At 38.1% G+C, this 10,294-nt stretch overlaps 2 protein-coding genes across 6 annotated transcripts in view; one reads left to right on the plus strand and one right to left on the minus strand.

The window, feature by feature from the left end:
* The window catches only part of LOC144215620 (FERM domain-containing protein 3-like), a 30,454-nt gene extending 23,222 nt beyond the window's left edge, over positions 1 to 7,232 (minus strand). For all 3 annotated transcript variants that reach the window (XM_077744674.1, XM_077744673.1, XM_077744672.1), the window contains exon 1: positions 6,961 to 7,232. In XM_077744674.1, the coding sequence (XP_077600800.1) occupies positions 6,961 to 7,071 (111 nt within the window). In that variant the 5' untranslated portion in view covers positions 7,072 to 7,232. The remainder of the gene's footprint in view (positions 1 to 6,960) is intronic.
* Positions 7,233 to 7,998: 766 nt separating this feature from the next.
* On the plus strand, positions 7,999 to 10,260 carry LOC144215629 (putative gluconokinase). Of its 3 annotated transcripts, XM_077744685.1 has the most exons (7): positions 7,999 to 8,127; positions 8,205 to 8,260; positions 8,381 to 8,419; positions 8,526 to 8,556; positions 8,652 to 8,738; positions 8,827 to 8,870; positions 9,577 to 10,260. In XM_077744685.1, exons 3-7 carry the CDS (start codon positions 8,382 to 8,384, stop codon positions 9,947 to 9,949), a joined length of 573 nt encoding a protein of 190 aa, XP_077600811.1. In that variant the 5' UTR covers positions 7,999 to 8,127; positions 8,205 to 8,260; position 8,381; the 3' UTR covers positions 9,950 to 10,260. The 3 variants fall into 3 exon arrangements, with proteins under 3 accessions (XP_077600811.1, XP_077600810.1, XP_077600809.1); XM_077744684.1 differs by lacking the exon at positions 8,205 to 8,260 and having other exon boundaries at positions 8,005 to 8,127; positions 8,378 to 8,419; positions 9,577 to 10,258; XM_077744683.1 differs by lacking the exon at positions 8,205 to 8,260 and having other exon boundaries at positions 8,005 to 8,127; positions 9,577 to 10,257.
* The last annotated feature ends 34 nt before the right edge of the window (positions 10,261 to 10,294 follow it).

The raw sequence follows: 10,294 nt of genomic DNA on the forward strand, positions 1-10,294 counted from the left end.
TATTCCGGATGTCCTTCCTAAATCTGCAAAAACTCACAAAGCATTAATTATTAATGTTGGAACATGACCTCTTACAACACCACATTTGCGATACAAAGTCACCGACTGGGTGTTCGGCAAAATAATTGAACATTGATAAATAAATTGACTAAAAATCCATGTGATGATAATGAATAGAACGATGAATCTCTACAATAAATCCTCATCCAATGGAATCAGACTTTTTTGTGTCCCAGTGTTTGGCCTCCTATAAAGTTTTAAACTAAACTAAGTTTACTCTTTTGTTGGAAAACTGTTTCAAAATATTTCCTACATTCCTAAAGTAAAAGCATTTGTGTATTTATTCTAAATTCAAGCGCTAGGACCCTGAGTTGTGTGTCCCACTTAAATGGCTGGTGTTGTTTAATTAATACGCACGTCAGATCAATTATGACCGGTTCCTATCCACTTTACTTGTTTCTTCTCGTGGCACGGCCCAGCTAATTGGCTCAATGTAAAGATGAAATGTCATTAATTATAAATATTGGGTTTGGATCATAGAGGGTAAAAGCAAAGGGGTTGGAGGTGTTAGGGTAGACAGGCTTTTAGACCGCTTATTGTATCAAAAAATTAAAAATCTAACCAAAGTAAAAATGTACTCATTCTTCTTTTAATCCCTTTGCATGTGTACATCAAGAGCAAAACACTTTGCATTTGGGAAGGGAAATTCTTGTTTCAACTGCACATGGAAAATGATAAAAGTTAATTGCATTTTAAAATACTATATTGCGTAAAAGTGAAATGATCAGGTGTAAAATGCCACACAGTAAGACACCTCCCGCTTTATGAAACTTCAAAGAATTTCTCATGCATGAGCTGATTTAGGCTGTTTTTTTTATATACAGAACATTTGACTGAGGAGACTCGAGTTTGTCAAGTCTAAGTGGGTCACTCGCTGCTGTTTGGACCACTTGAAAAGATTAGACTTCCAGCCGATGATGCAGGAGGCAAATCATCCTCTGAGGCGACACTCTGAAGATTTTAGGAGCCAAGCTGAGGATCAAAAACTGCAAGAGCCAGACTGGCCCAAACATATAATGGAGAGACAAGCCTGGGAAATGACCTATGATTACGCTTCAAATGAAACATTATGGAAATGCTTCCTTTTGTGAAAACAGTCTATTCTTTTCCAAGATTCTGGTAGGGCTTCTGTAGGAATTTAGGTCCGGCTAATCCAAGTTCATGGCATCAAAACACTAAGTTATTACTAAAAAAACAGATTTGTACAACAAAGTCAATATTGTGTACTGCTGGACCAATTACACAAGCAATAAAAAAGGCCTTTTGGGAAACAAATGGCTGCAGGTAACTAAACAAAAACACTAAGTCTGATAAGTGACATTGCTAAACAACACAGCTGTGCCACAGTGGGGAGAATAACAAATGTTTTGGCATTAAACATTAAGTTGATTTCAAAACCACTGCTGTTGTAATTTGTGTTTGGAGCTGCAAAATTAGCATTTCAGGTTGCTCAACTATCAACAGCTATACAATGCGCATACATCATAAACATGGCTACTACTATTTCATTTTTGGATGGATTCACTCACAAAGTTAATGTACATGGCTTGTTATTATATTTCATTGAAAAAGTGTTTTTGATCAATAACTCCTCTTTTACAAATTCTACTGGGAAGACATTTATATGCTTTTGTGAGTCTAACCACTCTTAATATTTACAAGGTATTGATAGAATGTGAACAAGTAGTCTAAATTCTATACTTAAGAAGCTAACAAAATGTCCTTTAAACATATTGATCAACAAATAGGGAGTTTTTGAAGCAACCGGCTTGATTTTGGAAATATCCCTCTCTAAATGCATGCCTGTTAACCCAACACATTTTTTTACACTGACGCTTTACTATCAATTTTGTTACGCAATGATTTATATTTAATATTACTGCATACACAGCATTTCAGATGGCAAAAAATGGCTAAAGATTCATGTTAGGGTGGAGCGACTTCAATGAACAAATTGTATAGGTTCACTTCTGAGATGGGGAATCTGTCATGTGACCTAATGACTGTGCTGAGACCTTGTCCTTGGATGAGAGAGGTAAATTACCTCATCATCACTTGCAAGTCTAGAACACACACACACACACACACACACATTTAAATGGAAGTTGCAGGGGTAAAAATGCATGCACGTGGAGTGAGTTCATGGCTGGGTACACTGGCTAATAAGCTTAGATATAGAGGCATAAATTATACATTCATGGTGAAGGGCCAGTTCCTATTCTAATAGAGAACCATCCATCCATCCATCTTGGAACTGCCACCCCACACACACAAACACACACACACACACACACACACACACACATTCAAGAGGAGGAGCGTGACTGAAATTGTAGCAACAGCGCCACAATTGTAATTTGTGCTCTCGGTCTTATCTTCAGAGCACAGCATGGACAAAAGAAGAATAATCAGTAGAAAAGGAGCCACTTTGTGTGTGTGATTTTTGAAAAACATGCAGTTAAAGATTTGAAATGCTCTTGCAATAGAAAATAAACAACCACTGCCTGTTAAAAGATGTCATTTCTATCCTTCCATTTATGCGTCACTGTTCTGTACAAATGCCAATTCAATACACGGCAAATTTAAACATTCACAAGTGGTAAAGGAAGTGCCCTTTTACTCCTTTTGAACGTCATTCTTCTGCTTTTTGGACCACCCAGAGGGAGGTCTCAAGGTTATTCTCCTTAGGGAAGACTTGGTAATCCTTAGTTATTCCTAGACAGACCAGAATGACATTTGGCATGTCCATTCTAAGTATGTAGGAATAGAAATAAGTCTATTTATTGCATATCAATATTGCTGACATATTGTTCCCAGTAGGTTGTAAGTGCCCAGTAAATGATGTGGATTAAAAAAATATATATCACAGACCTAATATGATCAGAAAAGGCTATTTCATACAACACTTGCATTGACTACCATTGGTGTACCTAATGTTGTGGCCACTGACCAGTGATGGTAATTGCTGTGACCACAGTGATTATCTTTAACATGTGAGGTGTCCTTGAGTAAGGCCCTGAATATTAATAAGGCACTGGATACATTTTTAGTACCATTCCTATTTCATCTTTTGACACCTAAAAAGCCTTTTCTAAACATTCCTTTCTTAATAACAGCTCTACTCTTTCACTTTTTCACATTATAATGAACTAGGAGCCAAAAAATAAGCTCTTTTTTTAATTGCTGACATGAGGTTGACGTGCAGGTATCGTCACACTTTGATGCTGGTACGTTTGAAGGACAATATTTTAGATGTTTTATAGTAATTAATAAATAGTTGAAATGAACTGCAAGCACCAACAAGCACATGTCAAAACTAATTTTAGATTGAGAACGAAAACAATATTTCTGTTCTATCAGTTAATTTGATCTGACACTGAGTAAAATTCTGGATTAATAGAATTAGAATTAAAAGCTGTTTGAGGGCACCTTTGTTCCCATAAAAAAATGGTTGTTAGGAATGTTTGAGGAGAAATACCCTCTGCATTTCAATTGTAGTTGTCCTTCCCAGTCATTCATTAGTTTATTTTCAATTTTCAAAAAAAGACAATGGACTACATTTCAGACACCATCCTCCCGGCGCTCTTATTAGGGGATATCTTCTCGAGCCAATACTATAGGTTCATTGCCTTAACAGGGTAACCAGGGAGCCACTTCTATAAATAAGTAAGTTGACAATAGAAAAGAAAAATCCACATGCTGCATGCATCCAGAATGTGTTTTTCCTTATCCCAAATTGCTGCTTCTTAAATCTTTTAATTTTTTTCAAAGCTGTATATCATGCCATTTCATCTAAAACTTATATTGAATAATATATTTCTAATGTAATCTCTTTGCAAAAATCAAAGACAGAAAACAGATTAGAGCTCTTGAATTGATGAGCTTTAAAGAGATGGAGGGTGAGTGGGACAAGAATAGAACCAGTCAAGTTATTTTTAACTTTCTCCAAACAATACCTAGAGACATGTCAGTTATCTTTGTAATAGTCTGACTCATACGCACTCACCGTCCTCATTAGAAAACATGTCGGGGGGGAAAAAAGGTCACAGCACTGAAAATAATTTAGCCACAATAGATTCATGTATGCGTGTATTGACAAGGTTAATTTCAGTTGGCCGTCAACCCACTAAATACATTATAAACTATAATTATGTCACTATGTATCAACATAATACTAATGATAATAATATTTCGCTATTAAGACAATATAACAAGATATGATAATAAATCTTTGCTAGAAAATTGCCAAAAAATCCAGATAAAAACTTACCTTCTATTTTAAACAATATTAAAATAATATTAAAATTTTAATCATCCAGAAGACACCCTGCTACAACAAAGTGCGCTCAATAATAAGCATGAAATTAAAACATCTTGATCCAACTAACCCTCATCTTGACACACTCGCCATGCAAAAGAATCGCTGACAGCTGACGAGTGTCGGCCGCATGAGGGACACTGATCTCTCTTAATTATACATGATGTGTCACAGACACGCCAGGGGAGGGGAAAAAAACCCAAGGCGCTTACAAAAAGAGTGTATGAGAAAAAGTGTTAGAGAAGAGCTTAAAGGGAAGGAAATGATAGGATAAAAAAAAAATCAGATGAAGAAAACCTAAGCATGCAGCCTGCAGGGAGAACATGAGGTCAAATGTGTTTGGACTCCACTTGTCTCTCCTGTAGTACCTGTGATATAACAATACCCGCAGTATCTTGCCTGAGTGCACCACACCACACACATGCACGCAATACGCTCGTGCTGCAGTTAAAGCTGCTTAAAAGGAACTATTGCAGTCGGAAGGGGACGCTGAATGGTTAAGGAATTTCTCATGGTAGAAATTGTTCAGATAGGTTGATGTCATCATTGGTTGTGATAATATATTTTTGTTGTATACAATATTTAGTGTTTGAATGCCAAGTGTTTGTCTCTAAAGCACTTTTAGTGATTTAGCACTTCAGTTGTTTTGAAAACTATTCAACCCTAAGAGCTGTATATTTTCATGACATGTCTGACATAACTGTTTTTATTTATAATTCTCAATCTGAGAAAATAAAACTACAGGATTAACATAGACAAATGCAAAAGTCAATTTTACAGGTGTTCATTTTCTGATTTTAAATAAACTATACAATCTAATGCTAAAACACTGCACTGTAATGGGGGTTGAATACATTTGAACACAACTGATTATAAAGTAAATAAACTTGACTTGCCTATTCAACCAGTGCCAAGTTTCTGGAGAGCATTTTCACAAATGTTGAATTTAGACAACCAATTACAGTTTGAGCTCTCAACCTAACTCTGAAAATGTGACTGAGTGACTCATTAATCATCTCTTTAAAGTTACTGTATGTGAAGCCAGTGTGTTTAATCAATATTTCATTGATATGAGTCTGCCCACCACCTAGGGTTTTACGCAACAGGGTCCTCATACAAAGTTAGCTTTCGTACTGTGGCAACATTTCAGAAAGGTGTATTTTCTCGTGACATCTGGAATAGTGCACTGATTAGCAGAGGTGATGGAAAGGAAGAAGAAATTACACAAGTTTCAAGAAAGAGAAGTGCTGCTACTGCTGCTGCTTTGGTGAGGAGATCATGAAATATGCAAAGTGGAGCACAAAACAAGAACTCAGCACATGTTCTAATCTAGAAGGAAAAAGAGAGAACACAAAGAGAGCCACAAGAAATATGAAGGGCAATTTCTTTATGACTGACTGCCCCTAAACAAGGTCACGCATAACCACTTTAGAAAGCTTTTTTGTTTGTTCTAATAGGAAAAAAGGATACACGAGAAGTTATTGGACATGCATGTAATACCATTTTTGGGCCCAATTGACAGTTATTTAACTTGTTTCAAATGACAGTGAAAAATATTTGCTGTGCGGGTCAGACAAGTTTAAACATTTCATCTATTTTCAATGAATTCCAAAACTTTTATTTCTTAACTCTTATGTGCTTCAACTCTTTTATCCATTTTTTTTTTTTTTACAAAAATCTAATTATGAGGTAGAAAATCAGCTGCAAGGAAAAACCGCACCCCTGAAATAGGACTCAGCCATAAAAAGCCTCATAAGTACTTTAAATAAAATTAAAAATCAAACAAGAACATTTCCCCACCACAGAAAGTCATTTTTCTAATAAACATTAATTATAAATTGAATTAAATCTGTGCCTTAGACTTGCTACAATATTAACACAAAGGGTGCTCACCACTATTATTGCAAAGGTACTCCCAACACTGCATACAACAACTGACCAGTCTTTCTCACACAAGTGCACCTAAATCAGTTCAGGGGTGGGCAATCTATTCCAAAAAGGGCAACAGTGGGTGTGGTTTTGCATTCCAGGCCATATAGGGGACACTTTTTCACCAATCAATTGACCTGCAAGTGCAATCAGTGGATTGCAGTCAGGTGCTTCTTGTTTTCTGCAGAAATCTAATTGGTTAACTTGTCTTTGCTGGATCGGTTGGAACAAAAACATGCACCCACATCAGCCCCCAAGGACTGGCTTGCCCACCCTTGGCTCAGATGATAAAAATTGGGTGTGCAAACAGAAGCTTTGCATTTAGTTGAATATATTCAGTATGTAAATTCCAATTTAATTAGCCACGATCACTATATGATTTCCTTTACCACGCCCAGGGAAGCTCCATAATTCCCAGTTGTGTATAGTGGAAAACTTCCCTCCCTAACTTCTCTCGGAACACATGCACGAGGCAGACGACAACGTATGTTACTGCCAAGGGCCGCTCATTTAAGGCTGTGTCTGGCTTTTCACCGGCAAAAAAAAAAACAACACATGATGTAAAATTACTCCATTTGCCATTAAGCATGTGTGCATTTGTGCTCTATTCTATCCCACCATTTGTTAGATTTGTCAGGATGATGCTTGCCTACCTGGATGCTGCAGGAGATTTCGGAGTCATCCAGCAGGCGGATGATACATGGGATCTCCTGGTGGTTCTCAAGGGAACGGATGCTGGGGCTGCGGAAGCGGAGCATTTTCATCCTCGTGGGAGGTGCTGACGCGAAGCTCCATGCGGCATGTCAGCGCGGAAGGGGCTGGGATGGATGCAGGAGCAGGAGCAGGGTGGATGGATGGGCCATGTCTGCTGCCTATACAGTTGCAGCACAAACAGCATGGAGTCAGGCTCTCTCTCGCTTTATTCTCTCTCACTTCCCCCTCTCTCTCATCATAGATCCAATTTAAAGGGCCCCTGCGCACTACTTGATCTCATTAGGAATGTGTGATGTCACATTTAGGTGATCACTAGAACCTATACCTCAGGCCTGTCAATGTGTGTCATTGCAATTCGGGATCGATAAATTGAAAACATGAAATAGCCTGTCTAAAAATTGTACAACGTTCAGTTTTTTTTTTTACTTTGTAGACTTAGTCTAGTTTCACTTAGTGATTTCATTGTTTCACAAAAAAAACAGTTGAGATGGCGAGTTCTAATTAGGCATTGTATCTAATGATTTATGATAAATGTCAAATTGTTGCATATAAAATAGTATAACATTTTCAGATAGACGATTTATAATTATAAGGAACAGAACTTCCATTTTATGCGGTTTGGGTTTGAGGGTTTGATCCCGGGCCAATCCTCACTGTGTGGAGTTTGCATGTTCTCCCTGGACTTGTGTGGGTTTTCTGTGGGTACCCCAGTTTCCTTCCCCTTTACGATTGGCTGTGCCCCGCCTGGTACCCGAAGTCAGCATGGGGCTCTTGCACCCCCCGCGTCCCTTGTGAGGATAATTCAGATAATAAATGAATAAATATTCGTAAATTATCATTGATATGATATAATTCATGGGTTTTTATTCCTTCTTCGAGTAAATTTAGTTAAGAGCTTGAATTGCGGGATTTTATTTTGAAGCACGTTTCCTTTAAAAAAATGTGAACACTACCCCTTTAATTCCGGAACTTGATTACGTCAAAGTAGGTGGTGACGCTCCATGGCCATGTAAACATGATCGATGGTACAATATTCGTGATCACAACAGCACCTTTTCAACTAGAATTGTTTACCATCACTTCCATAGAAGCGGTAACGAGAGCAGGTGAATGGATAAAGAGATTTAAATGAGCATAAACGTGTTTTTAAGTGACAATACCTTTAACTACTGTCTTTTCTCAGTGTTTTTGTATAGTTGATTGTTGCCAAAGTGCATGGCGTGAAGTGCTTGCACAGAAGTTAGTTATCATTTTAGAGCAAAACAACCACACACCATGTGCTAATAAATTAGAACAGGAATGTAAATATGTGTGCAGTGTTATAAAGTGTGTTTAATTTCTTCACTGTTGCTCCAGCAGGATGATCTACATCATCATGGGGGTATCAGGGTCTGGGAAGTATGTATGTCTATATGTCACAAATGGCAATGATTGTATTTTTTGTGACTCTGTGGACAGCACCAAACTAAAAAAAAGGTAACTGCTCTGTTGTGTTTTAATGCAGAAGCTCTTTGGGGGCCATCCTATCCAAAGAGGTGATTAAACCCATCATTTGAGTCATGAATCACAAATTAATATTCGGTCATGTCATCACCTGGACTTGCCTGTTTTATGTGTGTTTTTATATTAGCTAGGCTGGCCGCTTCATGAAGGCGACAGCTTCCATTCAGAGGAGAATGTGGCCAAAATGGCTCGTGGAGAAGCACTCACCGACCAGGTTGGTGGGAGTTCGTCAGTGCAGCGCCCGGTCATGAAATAAATGAATTGTTTCCTTGCAAATATAATGTTTTGATTCATCTTTTCAGGATAGGTTTCCTTGGCTTCTGAGACTGCATGATGTCATTGAAAAGTGAAGTAGACACACGTACAGAAACAAATGATTACATTTGCAGGGGGTTAGTAATTAAAAGCAAAATTGTACCAAAGTTAATACTGCGTCTGTCAGGAGCATGCACATAGATCATTTGGAAACATATTACGATACCTCAAACATGACACAAATTGTGATAACTGCACATAACGACTCCAGTTATTGCTGCAAAGAAGAGGCACAAGCAAAGTACAACTTGATGCCATATTACCAGTAAGAAAATTGCTTTCAACCCCTTCAGTGTCATTTCAGCACATGTTGAAAATCAGAAATGGCTTCAAGCAAAGTAATTTTCAAGTGAGCTGTCTCAATATCAAAGCCTCCAATTTCTAAGCATCAATCAAACGACAGACATGTTGCCTTCCCTCAAGCTACCCTAGTCATATACTTTGTTTATGCAACTCCATAATGTTTATTTGCCTCTTCCACAAAGACTTCCAATTCTATCACTTTAAACTCAATTTCATGCTTGCATGCTCTTCAAAGCTTGCCATGGTACAATCCAATAGTGCTACCTATAAAACCTAATATGCCATTTACACTTCTTGCCAATAAGATTACAGAACATGAGATGTTGAATAATGCCAATGCATGATTTATATAAAAAAAAAAATAGTGTGTGGTTATTCGAAACCATGAAATAGATTTCTATCAAAATGTTGATTGTGTGTGATCTTTTTCTCAGGGAAAGACGTTCTGGGTCCGATGCACTTGTAGCCTGCTCAGCCCTCAAGTTCCTATACAGACTCATCCTCCTCCATGGTGCCAAAGCCTTGTCTACCTCCACCTCCTCTCCTCCACTTCCCCATTCCCTCCCTGACATCTTCTTTCTCTACTTGCACGGAGATCACGAGATCATCCGTCAAAGGATGGTTAACCGTAGAGGACACTTCATGAAGCCAGACCTGCTGGACTCCCAGTTTAATGTCCTTGAGGCCCCTGGGGATGGGCAAGAGAACGTTGTCCAACTGGATGTGAGCATGAGCCTCACTGACATGACTGCACAGGTGGTGAAACACTTCAACAGCCTCAAGCCTTTAAGACTGAATATCCACTAACAGAGAAATCACCACTGTACATGTGACTTGTACCTAATGTTGTGATTAACTTGTGATTGAGACACACTTATTTCTGGCAAACATCCATGTCGAAACCATTTCCCCCCACTTGTGTCCAAACCTAAATCCATCTACTATGGCCCAGTCCCATATCTCAACCAGAAATTAAAGACATGAACACATAATTCTTCACAATAAAGTGTACGCAGCATACACACCTCATCACACAAATGTCGATAATTCTTCAAAAAGATTACATAGCACACATTATCAAGTGCATAACATGTTCTTTTTTATTATTATTGGGCACAGCTAAGAGAAATGCTGTGCTTAATGCTTGTTTTG

The sequence above is a fragment of the Stigmatopora nigra genome, chromosome 22, assembly GCF_051989575.1.
Source record: "Stigmatopora nigra isolate UIUO_SnigA chromosome 22, RoL_Snig_1.1, whole genome shotgun sequence".
In the NCBI taxonomy this organism is placed as follows: Eukaryota; Metazoa; Chordata; class Actinopteri; order Syngnathiformes; family Syngnathidae; genus Stigmatopora; species Stigmatopora nigra.